This window comes from Megalops cyprinoides, chromosome 13 (assembly GCF_013368585.1).
Source record: "Megalops cyprinoides isolate fMegCyp1 chromosome 13, fMegCyp1.pri, whole genome shotgun sequence".
In the NCBI taxonomy this organism is placed as follows: domain Eukaryota; kingdom Metazoa; phylum Chordata; class Actinopteri; order Elopiformes; family Megalopidae; genus Megalops; species Megalops cyprinoides.
The window spans coordinates 8,707,734-8,720,497 of NC_050595.1; the positions used below are offsets into that span (position 1 = coordinate 8,707,734).

Genomic DNA, 12,764 nt, shown 5'->3' on the forward strand with positions numbered 1-12,764 from the left:
GGTTAGTTTTACACTGAGGTAAACGCCAATGGGAGCACAAGCCCTGGCTGCTAAATTTGGGTGCAGTTACAGTTTTACTCTGAGGTCAACACCGATGGGAGAAAAAGCTCCCGGCACAAAACGTGAGTGTAGTTACAGTTTTACTCTGAGGTAAACACCTCAGAGTAAAGTGAGCGCAAACTGTGGTAGCCAAGTGTGAGCTCAGTTAGTTTTACTCTGATGTACATGGTGAGTGTTAGCACAAGCTCTAGCAGTGCAACATGAGCACACTTCGGCCTGTCTGGGGGTGTGCACCCCTAAGCACCCACATAGCGCCAGCCCTGGAGCAGTTAGAGCTTCACACTGATGTACATGGTGAATGTGAGCGCAAGCTCTGGCTGCGTACTGTGATTGCGGTTACAGTTTTACTCCAGTTAAGAACAGAGTGGCGGGGCGAATCTCCGCCTCACCTGCACGTGTGCCTCCTCCCGCCCGCAGGACCACGAGTCCCTGCTGGCGCGGTGGCAGAACAAGAGCACGGAGAGCGTGATCGAGCTGCACAACAAGACGCCGGTGTGGAATGACGACACGCAGTCCTACGTGCTCAACTTCCACGGCCGCGTCACCCAGGCCTCCGTCAAGAACTTTCAGATCATCCACGACAACGACCGTGAGTCTCTAACCTCACCAGGCAGGGCTCTAAAGCTTGGATGACACTTTTACACATGCAATTTATTTGCTCAGCAGACGCCCTTACCCAGAATGAATGAGTTATCAGCCTTTCACACAGCTGGATATTTACTGAAGCAATTCAGGCTGAGTACCTGGCTCAAGGGTACAGCAGCAATGCTGCACCCGGAAATCAAATAAGCAACCCCAGAGTTACAAAAGACCTGGATTCTTACCATTATGGCATACTACTGCTCACGATAATGAGTGTTTTGTGACCTTGTTGTCCAAACCCAAACAGCTTTTCAGCGATGTCACACGCTAGAGATGTTGCAACTGATCCGATGTCTCTGTTGTGCTCTGCTCCCTCTAGTGGACTACATCGTGATGCAGTTCGGCAGGGTGGCGGAGGACGTCTTCACCATGGACTACAACTACCCCATGTGTGCCCTGCAGGCCTTCGCCATTGCCCTCTCCAGCTTTGACAGCAAGCTGGCCTGCGAGTAGCGAGCGTGCCATCCCACGGCTGCCACCACGTCCTGTTTCCTGACCACCGTTATCACCACCTTTGGCCACCCCTCCCCAGCCCCCTCCACCCCTAGGGTAGCTCCCAGGGACCCACACTGTCTCCCTGCTTGAAAAGAATGAGCACCCTGCACCTCTCACCCCTCCCAAAAAATGTGGAGTGATGATGAACATGGCTCAAGGGACACAAAGAGGTACTGTAAGATATTGGACATCCAGTTGTGTCTTCTCCTTATGTTGGAGTCGTTGGTGTGAGGTCATGTCAATCTGCACTGGACAGAAGCACAACTCACTCATGCAGTAGACATTGTTTGTTTTGTTTATTTGTTTTAAAAGATGACACGTGAACTGAAACCCTGACAATGGCCGTGACCATTGCTGTTATTTGTAACTGTGTTGCGAGATCAACGTTGTTTCATTGATGGATAACATCCACCTCGGATGTTGGATTGACACTAATGATATGAAGCTCAATCTTTGACATTCCTAAACTGAGCAAAGGCTGCATCAAAGCATTCCCCCTTATCATTCTGTACTCTACATATTTAACAGTCAGTCAACATTCATTCAATCAACATTCGGTCAATAAGCCCAGTTGTTCTTTACCAAAACTGCAGTCATATTACCTTCCCTACATGAACAGATTCAGTCATATCATTCTGTATTTTGGCATGCACAAGGGTCGAGAATGTGTTGCAATGTGCTTGGCCACTCTGAATTACACAACAGAGACAGATTTATGTATTTATTGCATTATTTATGTATTTATGTATTTTCACATTATTTTTAAGATATTCTATTCCTTATTTATTGATTTTACAAAAAAATACATAATACAGAGTCGACATAATACTATAAAGTATGAAGCACATAGTTGTAGTCTGATTGACAAGGATTTCCACCGCAAACCAAAAAAAAAATGAGGAGCAAAGGGTTGTGAAGTGAGAAGTGAAGCAGGATGGATCAAAGATTTTGCTTTCATATTATCCTTGTACCTTGTCAAACATCGCAGACAGCAGACTATGGTTGCCTGGGAATCCGAGGAATGCAGCACTTTAACTAGCGTTTACGGTGTTTGTGAGTTAGCTGTAAATATTGTGCCTTTGGAGACAAAATCCAATGTTATGCTTTAATTCTAAAAAAACTGTCCTAAAGTGACAGAGAAGAAATTTGTAATGAATTTCCAATCTTCAGTGTCTGCCTCGTGTTTACTCTTTTTATAAACGTGTGGTGGACTTGTATGTTTATGAGCCAGTTTTGTTTTTTTTTTGTTTTTTTGAAACCACGCTTTTTTCATTCCTTTTATATTCACAGGACTGGAACGTTTCCTGTTAATTAGTCCTCAGTCTTACACACACTCATGTGGTGCATTCACTGTCTCAGTGTTAGAATCCCAACACTAACAAGAGATCATTGTATACTGGAAGCAAAATGTGACTCCCAGAGTTATCCCTGTTTTTGCAAGACTGCAAAAAAACTGCCCTCTGTTCAAGGTAGGCCAAGGTCTTCCACTTTTCAATTGAAATCTGAACTAGTTATACCCCTGTGGGCATTAGGATTTTTAATGACTTTCTGTACTTCAGAGCAAAGCCAGTTATGAATTCAGAATTTTTTGTCACTTGTCAGTTGCTATCTGGGTGATTAATCTGTGACCGGAATTAAACTCTACTCTCTATAAACATAGCTGTATAAACCACAGTGCGGCAGGTTTTCTGTAGAGTGACAGTTTGGGTGAGGCCATGATGGCACAGTGGTTCAAAGGTGTATACACCTTAAGCCCCATACTCCTCCTACAGCTGGAACAGGTCCTCCCTGTCCTGCACCCTCCCAGGTGTGTCCAGGTCGAGAAGGTGGGTGTAGCACAGCCCTGTGAATTTCTTGTCAGTACCCATGTATCATACATACAGTGCTTCAGTTACCTTTACTGGGTCCTCTGTATAAGCTAGTACATCACTGAATATTTCAGTGACTACTAACAAGAACAAATGCTTTACATTGCCCCAACACTGTCTGTGCATATCTTCTGTTTTTTTTTTTAAACATATAAAAGCAAAATCCTTTCACAAACACAAAAGGCCCTGTCACTGTTACCAACCCTATGGGAAAAAGAAAACAAAAGAACAAGCCTTTAAGAAATGTAAAATGTAAGAAACTTATTGCTTATGAAGAATATTTTCATGAGTATTTTCAAAATGTCTAATTCCGCAAATTGAGCTCTTTCCCAAAATATGTCTCATTTGGTATGTTCAAATGACTCTGTGGTTTGAAATGAAATATGTATGAAATCTCTGTGGAAAATATTTGGAATCAAACTGTGCTTTTCATATCAGTTACTTAAAAAACATTCTTTTTTTTAATGTGTACTAGTAGTGCTACGGTGTAATTATGTAAAATGTGTATGTTGTTCAATATAAAGTGTTTGTTTACAGACAGTTCAGTAACCAAGAAAATAAAAATTTATTCTAACGAGACACCAGAATTTTCAACCGTTTTGAGATATGTTATAGATTATCTAGTCTCCACAAAAGAATTACCAAGGTGCATTTGCAATTTACACACACATACATGCGCGCGCGTGCGCACACACACACGCACGCACAAACACACACGCACATACATAAAAACTGCACCGGCAACTGAACAGATATCTTAATAGACGGTATTTTAATTTTAAAAAATCTCACCACTGCACACAATTTTTGTGTGTGATTCGTGCAGATTTTAAATAAATAAATAAGTGAGTAAACAAAAATAAATAATCGTCTGATATGCTTACTGTAAATACAGCAGGTTAGCTAGGGTTCTCTCACAAAGTCAGGAACATTAAATAAAAGCCGGTACAGAGCGGTGCAATGCCCAATGTTCAGTAGCTTTGGAGTGCGCATAGTGCAGAATGTCAGAATGTGATAAATGTCAGCAAGGAAAAAGGAAGAAGGTGAAAGAGGTAGAGATGCTCAGAGAGAGGGCACGCGATGAATACACGAAGAAGAACAACAGGGCAACTGGGTAGCACAAAGTGGAGGACTCACAGAAATTTTATCAAAGGCTTTGCACACACTTTCAAACTGCGCTCGGAACAGAAATACACTTCTGCAGTTATTCAGTGCCTTTTGGTGAGGAAGGCCGTAAGCAGTCGAAAAAACACCGTCTGCCGTGGAAGACCTGCACAGTTGAATCGCGGTGCTTGCTGTGAATGCAGGTGAACAGAACCATTTCTCTTCCGGAGCTCTACGCGTCTGCTCACTGCGTTCACTAAGATCTCTGTGCTGAAAACGGTCAACAACTTCACACTACGCAGTTGCTTTGCTGTTTTTCTTTGTGTGCTAAACATACGTAAGCAAAATTAGGTTTTTCCCAGGGGCTACTGCTTTCATCTCTCCGATATGTTTCCCTCATGAACCCAGCTCCACCCCAGCCAGGCTGCCCCAGGAGATCGCTCCTATTAATGTCTGAATGACAACTTTGCTGATATGATTACGCAATCAACGACAAAGGGGAAACCGTAATGGTGTTTCCTAAACAGGGCCAAAACAGTAGCTTCCTCCCCTTCCTGGAGTTTGCAAAAAAAACTTCATCTGAACCTGAGAGGGGACTTCTGGATATCAAAGGAGGTCAGTGGATAGAGCACAAATTTCCTGGGATTCTGAACTGTCCGACCTAAAATTCACATGCTCAAGCTCAAGGCCAATATTTAGATGTTGATTTTGGCCAGCTGGGGGTTACCACGGATGCTACATTGGAATACTATTAAAAGCCTGTTGGGGCTGGGACAGCTAGCTGATAGTTACCAGAGACACTGTACTGGAATAATAAGAAAGGCCAGTTTAGGCATGATAAGAGATGCTAGACTGGGATTTTAAGAAAGGCCAGTTGGGGATGACACAAGGCTAAAATGATCTGGCACACTAGGATGAGGAAGGCCATGGGATGAGTCCAGGCATCAGTCTTTGCTATACACGAACACAGTCGTGTAGGACATTTCACTCCGCCTCTTTCTTGTTGCGCTTCCTCAGCGCCGTGAAGCCCAGCGCATTATCACCCTCAGACTCTGCCAGTCCATCCCTCTCCACAGGTTCATCTGTGTGGAAGACCTCCTCTCCACCCCCCAGCTCCTGTGGGTCGCTGCAGACCTGGCAGTTAAAGTTTACACTCTCTGCCATCACCTCAGGATCCTCCTCCTCTACTTCCTCCTCCTCTTCCTCTTCCTCTCCCTCCTCCACTTCCTCTTTCTGCTCGCCTTCCTCTTCCTCTTCCTCTTCCTCCTCCTCCTCCTCTTCCTCGTCCTCCTCCTCCACTGTCTCCACCCGGCGCTCCTTCATATTGTCGTAGTCATCGCTGGCACTCTCCTCTGGGTAGCGGAACACCTCCTTCTGGTCGCTGAAGCTGATCTGTTTTCCACCTTTGCGGCGAGGCTCCGTCACCTCTGCTTCTGCATCCTGGGGCGGGGCCTGTGGCAGGGGCGGGGCCTGTGGCAGGGGTGGAGCCGCCGGCAGGGGCAGGGCCTCTGGCAAGGGTGGGACCTCCTCCTCTGACCCCTCCTCTTCCTCCGGCTCCTCTGGCTCCACCTGCTCCGCCTCCATTCTCTCAGCCAGCTCCTCAGGAGTGGGCATACTGACATCAGGCTCCTCCAGGATGATGGTGTCGTACCTCTGTCTACAGCAGGGCTCGTCATCGTACTGTGGGTATGTTTCCTCTGGGTACCCTGTGGAGAGAAGGGAAGGAAAACTAAGTCATCAGAACCAGACATCACTATAAATGCACTGAAAAACAAATATATTTTCCATATTGGACAGACGCCTTTCAATGCATGCTGTTTGTGGCTTAATGTAGCAATGGCGTGAATGGGCTATAGCCTCATAAAAGTTTCCTTAGTATACACTGTACAAACATAGTGAATATACAGTTAATATACAGAGTAATCTTTTTATTAAAATGCAATGTTTGTTTAATTGGACTTTAAAAGTAAGCATTTAAGGATGAACCACCTGTGATGTAGTTACTAAAGGTTGTGTGGTGGTTGGTGTCTTACCCTTAGTTGATTTTTTTCACAGAGTCTTTTAAATGACCAAAGTGTATCGGAATGGGATCATAATAAATAACACTGCAAATAGTAAATGATATAAAAATGTACTGGACTTGATGAAAAAATACTAAACACTGTTGCTCCTGCTGATAACCTTTCCTGTAAGTGTCCAGCCTCTTAGCTGTTCCAGCAGTGAGTAACCTGTCTCTGAGCAGTGACGCGGCTCCTGGTACCTTCCCAGTCGTCCGTGTAGGACGCCTCCTCGGCCTCCATCTCTGGGGAGATCCCCTCCACCAGCCTCCCCTCCTGCATCACGCGCGTGATCTCCTTCAGCTGCCGCAGAAGCTTCTCCTCGTGCTCCGCCGACACGCTTTTGATCCTGGGGTCAGGAGTCGGGGGTCAGGGGTCAGGGTTGGGTGCAGGGAAAAAAAAAAGTCAAGGACATACGTGGGGACAGAATGAGGCTGTGCTGAGCACTGTGATCAATGCTGTGCTCCCTCTGTATTCGTTTTTTATTATTTATAATTATTATTCATAATTATATTTACTATTATATTTATATTATTTATTATTCTTATATTTTTAATTTATTATTTAGTATTTATTGCAAATCACACAACTGCCCTATAACGGTAAAACTAAACAAATTAATTACATATTTATTACAGCAAAGCCAAGTCAGTTAGATTCAGATGCAATTATACTGTATAGTAGTTATGATGCCAAAGAGGAAGGGCACATACTATTGTAAAAATAATACGATTCTTGGAAAGTTATAAGAAGCAATCAATAAAAAGCTGCCCATATATATATATAATGCTATATAAATAAAAGACAAATATGATTAAAAAACTATAGCAAAGGTCTGCATTACTTCATCCTTAGAATAATTAAGAGTTTATTTAAGAGTTAGTATTATAGAATTTACATAGTATCTAATCAGAATGCATCATATCCCACTGCATTCTGTCATTTTTTAGTAGTTAGTTTATAAAGTGTCAAACTTTGTATTCACCTTGTGAGAAGCCATGGACGACGACCATAATCACTGTTTAAAAACTGAAAAAAGCAACCTATCAACTGATGATGTTTTTACAGTGTTTACCTGAGACGCTAAATGCCAGAACTGACACAAAAATCCACAAGGTGAATGTGGCTGAGAGCCTCTTGTTGTAGAACTTCTGAGGAAGCACTAAAAAATGTATCAAAACCAGACAAACACACTGGCACAAGTCAGAATAAGTAATGGTTTGGAATTTTTCCCTTTTGATTCCACCTGCATTCTTCCCCAGTATGCTTCAGGATGGAACCGTTACAATGCCAGTTCCTCAGTACCAGTAATGGAATTCAGAGCATGAATATCCTGTAAATTAGGGCTGTTTACCTGTCAGGATTGTGGCCCGCTTTAGACACGATCCTCTCCATCACTTCCTCCGTCTCCTTCAGTTTCTCCTGAAGCTGTGCCAGCTCATAATCGGCTATAGGTGAAACACAGGGAAGGTTTTACTGAGGTAAGATATGTTTAGTAGAGCACAGGTATAGTCACTAGTGTAGTCTCACCCAGCTATAGGTACAGGTGTGGTAGGACTCTCAATGACTTGCAATGACTCCCACTTCCATACTATGATCAACAAGACCCACACTGTCAGTAGCACCAATTGAACCGGCTGACCTCTGACCTGTTGCTTTAAAATAAACTGTGTAGGGATTAAGACAGGACCAAGTCCAAAGGAATCACTGCAGACAGTAGTTCTTTCGATTTTCTTAATATTCTCCCAAACTCAGCTCGTATAGTAAATGGTGATGACATATCACCTAGGCTGAAATGATGAATGAATTTACTCATCACAGATTTACTGCACTGAGTCAGAGAGTTCTGGAGTCGATCACATGTACCAAGGTTAGGGTTAAGCTTGAGGTCAGAGCCAGGGTTAAATATGAAGGTTGGGGGTCAGATCTTATCCATGTGACCTATTATAAAAACTCACAGGACACGCAGGTCTATCCCTGTGGAATTAATGCATTCACTAAGACATTATTTTTACTCGATTTTGCATGTGACATTTAGATATAAATGCATATTAAAGGCAACATTTAATGTTTTTTTTTCTCTCAGAGGAAAACGATGAGAAGCATGCAAAATCTCTGTGCCGGCACAGAAGAGAAATATCAGAGATTTATACATCTATCTTTGTCACATTTTTTCTCCCCTCCCCTTGGCATCCATTTGACAAATGGAGCTAAACCTCTTAGTGCTGATCCAAAAGACACGCGGCTAATTGGCATAAGACGTTATCATGACATCATGACATTACTTAGTTTGCTAATCCAGGTCTAACGCAGGCATGAACAAAGCTCCCAGAGAATTGGACAGGATCTTAATCTACCTTATCAAGCGGTGCGCGTCGGTGCCGGCAGCGTGCACGACAAGCGTCTGACAGAGGAGGAAATTATAACAACAACGCTGTGCGAGGGGGAACTAGATTAGAGTGGGGCCCGGACGAGTGACAGTGTCAAACAAGATAGGGCTGATTGTCAGGTGACCTGCTCATCCGTGATTACTGCTGGAAGCTGTGGAGGACCCCGAACTGCATGTTGAATCACACTGTTTTTGTTGTATTTGCTGGCAACTCACACATTACATTACATTATTGGCATTTAGCAGATGTTCTTATCCAGAGCGAATTACATCAGTTACAGTCTTTTATAATGTTATCCATTTTTACAGCTGGGCAACTGTGGATTAAGTACCTTGCCCAAGGGTACAAGAGCAGTGCCCCAGCAGGCAATCGAACCAGCAACCTTTCGGTTACAAGTCCTGCTCCTTAACCAGTATGCTACACTGCCACCATTTTATACAAGCATATCATCTCAGCCCAACAATGATCATAGCATAGATGCTTAGCACTCCAGTTATGGTTAAGCCTAAGTGTTATGAACTGAGACATGCAACTGATGTCAAAGGAATGGACATGACTTGATGTACTTACTTATTTTCCTCTTCATGTTCTCTGATTTCAGGGCAGGGAATCTGGTACCAGGTTTTGCAATTTTACCCTTGGAGGTGATCTGTGGAAGAAACAGTCATAATATAGACGATGCCAAAAAAAAAAAGTATTGACAGGTGTTGCAATTTCCTGGTGTAACTGTGAAACTGCATCAATAAATGATTTTCTCAATAGATGATACATTTTTTCAATACTTTGTAGGGTTTCATTTACTGCCAGTATGAAATGTTGTCGCTGTTAAACAAACAAATATGACCAAATATACAAATATCCTGGACCTGTTCCAGTTAGGAAGCACTAACAATAGCTTGTGGCAGGCAATTTTTTTTCTTCTGTCAGAAACATATTGTACACTACTGCTCAAATCACTTCCACACACAGCACAGTACAATATGACTGCTCTAATAATAGGACAATGGAAGGTGAAACCAAGTACATATTTTCTAATATTGTGGTATCTGTTGCTGAAACATTTAGTACATCTTCCATTTGCAAATTTTCCAGCCCGTCTCCAAAACTGGCATTTTTGTTATTGACAACACTGGTCATGTGGTCCCAGTAGGAAATGGAATGTTAAGTTATGCCACGCCCCTTCCTCAGGTGTGGGATTTCCTTGGTCACCCTCTTACTCTTTGGCTGACATTCACACACAATGGCTGAGCTACTGTATGCCCTGCGACAGAACCTCACCTTGAAGAGGATGTAGAGGATGTAGAGGAGGATCCCAAATCCATAGATAGGAATGATCTGCCCCATGAGGTTGGACTTTCCCCCACCTCCGATCCCCCCGCCCTTGGCCTTGGCAATGGCCTCTGGGTTGTGAGCCCTGGAGTAGTGAGGCCCTGCCCCCCACTGGCCATCAGACATCTGCTGCCGGTGCATCATGGGAGGAAAACGGCCAGGCCCGACTACCAATGGAAAAAGAGAGCTGTGGTCAACATACTATAAACAGGCATGTAATCAGTGGAGCTTCTGTATGTGAGCAATATAGCAAGTAACATGTTTTGTGGTGAAATTTGTGCCACACGTATGCTCCAGCAGAATCTTTAGAACCTCAGTGAATGTCACAACAGCCTTTGTAAGGTTGTCTGTTCAATCACTGCCACGTGCACAAAACATTCTCCCAGAAGAGGATACAGCGTGTCATGTGGTGTGCAGATATTCAGGGAAGATGAAACTATCATAATAACCAACTATCAAGGTTAAATCTGCTCAGGGAAAAGACCATGTGCCCTTGCTACTGAATGTTCTCATATAATTATTATGCTGTCACATACATATCTTCCTCACTGCATTGCCATACAATGTAAGATCACTGTGTAGCAGCTGATACAGAAATGATCAGTGCTCTAGACAGGGAATGAAATGTGCCTCATTTTTAGGTATGTGATGCTGGTGTCAAATGGCATACACTTAACATTGCAATTTTGATTTCACAGTCCGCTCACAGTGGTGTAGAGCTGCACTTTCAAGAAATATTGCTAAACTGGTAGTACTTTGGTCTTTGGTACTATATGGTAGATATAAATAACAACACATGTGTTGGCATGGCAACGATGGAGGTGTCAAAGAAAGGTATTTGGAGGAACAGGAGTAGGAGAGAATAAAAGAAACCAACCAGGGAAAAACAAACATGAACAAAGGATTGAAAATCAAAACGACCTTTATTGGGAAAAAAAGGAAAATTCACGCAAAAGTGAGAACACAAAATAAGACAGGGAATACACACAAGGGTACGCAAAACAATGGTTTGGGGAGTGCGTGAATGACAGTAATGGGCAGTTACATAACCTAAAATACCCTCTAAATAAGGTTGTACATTTTCACCAAAACCTACTAGTTGATGCATTAATGATGGTGCTGTGACTAGCTAGCTAGATATAGCCTTCATATTCTGAAAGCAAACTAAATTACTAGGTAGCTAGCTGCGAGACTAAAAGCTGAACGTGTGGCTATTAAAATGACAAAAATATGTTACAATAACATCAGCAAATTCAAGAAATGGGCCAAAATGTCAATATCTAGCAAACTAGCAAGCGAACGACAGCTAGCTACACAGAGACTGCTAGCCACCTAGCCGACTAGACCATTTTAGCTACTATCGGCTACAACAGCTAGCAAGCTGTTAAAGTCAAATCGGCATAACATGTACGTTCATCAACAAGACGGCACAATCAGCATATCTTGACACTTGAAAATGAAGGCAGGGGATGGGGCTATGTTGATGCCTTACCCTCCGGCTGCCCCACTTCCTTTTTCCCTCTGGATAACAGCATTTTGGGAAGGAGCAGAGAAACACAGAGAACGAGACAGGACACAAGTGTAACCTTCTGAAATGTAGACATCGACATTTTGCTATACCCGGTGACTGCTACAGGGTATTACGATGAATTAAAAATACACTACATTAAATTAAAAAAGATGCTGGTCTAATGCGTCTTCTACGATCGGCACCAGCTTCCTGTTTTTGCAGGGAAGCGGAAGTGGTAAGCGCAGCCTATCGCTACCCTGCCCCACGCTTCGCCCCTCCTGGCGCGAGTGATGCTGAGGGAGCCTGCCGGTGTTACAGAAAACTCATTGCCTCTGCGTTTGAATGGTTGTGTCAAGGTTTGTTCGTTCAATGGCCCCAAGCTTTCGTTTAAAATTATCAGCTTGTCAACAGTGTTTGGCGTACGCCTTGTATTACAGTTATTAACTCGTGTTACTGAAATGTTTTATATGTTATACTAAAGTCAGTTAGTTAACAAGGCATTGCCCGAATACAATGTCCAAAATTTTGCGGTGGCCAGTTATCCGCGTAGGCTAACAGTTACCTGCAAGTTCTCCCGTAATGGTTACGCATTAATAGTCGTATGGCCACGACATTTTGAAAGGCAAGCAGGCGTATTCTGTGCTCTTAACAGGGTGTCCTGACAAAAAATGTAAACACCAATAGCTTGCGATTTGTTCAGCCAAAACAGGCGTGTAGCTAATATGGTACTAATTGCTTGCTCATGTATCACACCTCACACATACCGCCTAGTGGTATGTCATACTGCGTTAAATATATCGCGCCGGCAGATGGCAGAGTAGGCGTGGGGGATGAACAGAAGTCGAAAGAGCCTCCATTTTCTTACAAATAGGCTGCAATTCCGGTTATCTGCCATGCGGTGGAGCTACGTTTCTGTTACATTATTTCATTGTTGCTCAACCCAGTTTAAAGGCGACAGAGACACAACGGTCCTCTTTGGTGAACGTAAAAGCATCAGTTCTGTTTTTAGGAATGTGGTAATTGTTTGACTCGGAGAATTACTTTCAGCTGGCAGTATGTACTACTGCAAATTTAATGTTGCATTAGCAAATGTATTACACCTTTAAATTGCATTCAAATAAATAATATAACAGTAATAAATTAGGCATGTTTAACGGGTTAGTTTCAACATTTTATCTGAAGTGATTTTCTCCGTTTTCTTTTCCTTTTCATGTTTCCTATGAGGGAAGCATTTACCACCAAAGTACGGAAAAATTTCGTCAAGCCTTAGTATTTTCTTGTGTGTGTTCAAGTTTCAAATTGCTCGTTT

The 12,764-nt window shown here is 43.0% G+C and overlaps 2 protein-coding genes across 3 annotated transcripts in view; one reads left to right on the forward strand and one right to left on the reverse strand.

The window, feature by feature from the left end:
• LOC118788532 (tubby protein-like) overlaps window positions 1-3,373 on the forward strand; it is a 74,475-nt gene extending 71,102 nt beyond the window's left edge. For both annotated transcript variants that reach the window (XM_036544557.1, XM_036544558.1), the window contains exons 11-12: window positions 478-649; window positions 1,022-3,373. In XM_036544557.1, the coding sequence (XP_036400450.1) occupies window positions 478-649; window positions 1,022-1,155 (306 nt within the window). In that variant the 3' untranslated portion in view covers window positions 1,156-3,373. The remainder of the gene's footprint in view (window positions 1-477; window positions 650-1,021) is intronic.
• A 520-nt stretch (window positions 3,374-3,893) lies between these two features.
• Window positions 3,894-11,651, reverse strand: ric3a (RIC3 acetylcholine receptor chaperone a). The gene is made up of 6 exons (XM_036544559.1): window positions 11,438-11,651; window positions 9,895-10,112; window positions 9,187-9,265; window positions 7,581-7,674; window positions 6,430-6,575; window positions 3,894-5,875 (listed from the first exon to the last, which is right to left on the reverse strand). Exons 1-6 carry the CDS (start codon window positions 11,553-11,555, stop codon window positions 5,154-5,156), a joined length of 1,377 nt encoding a protein of 458 aa, XP_036400452.1. The 5' UTR covers window positions 11,556-11,651; the 3' UTR covers window positions 3,894-5,153.
• Between the last annotated feature and the right edge of the window lie 1,113 nt (window positions 11,652-12,764).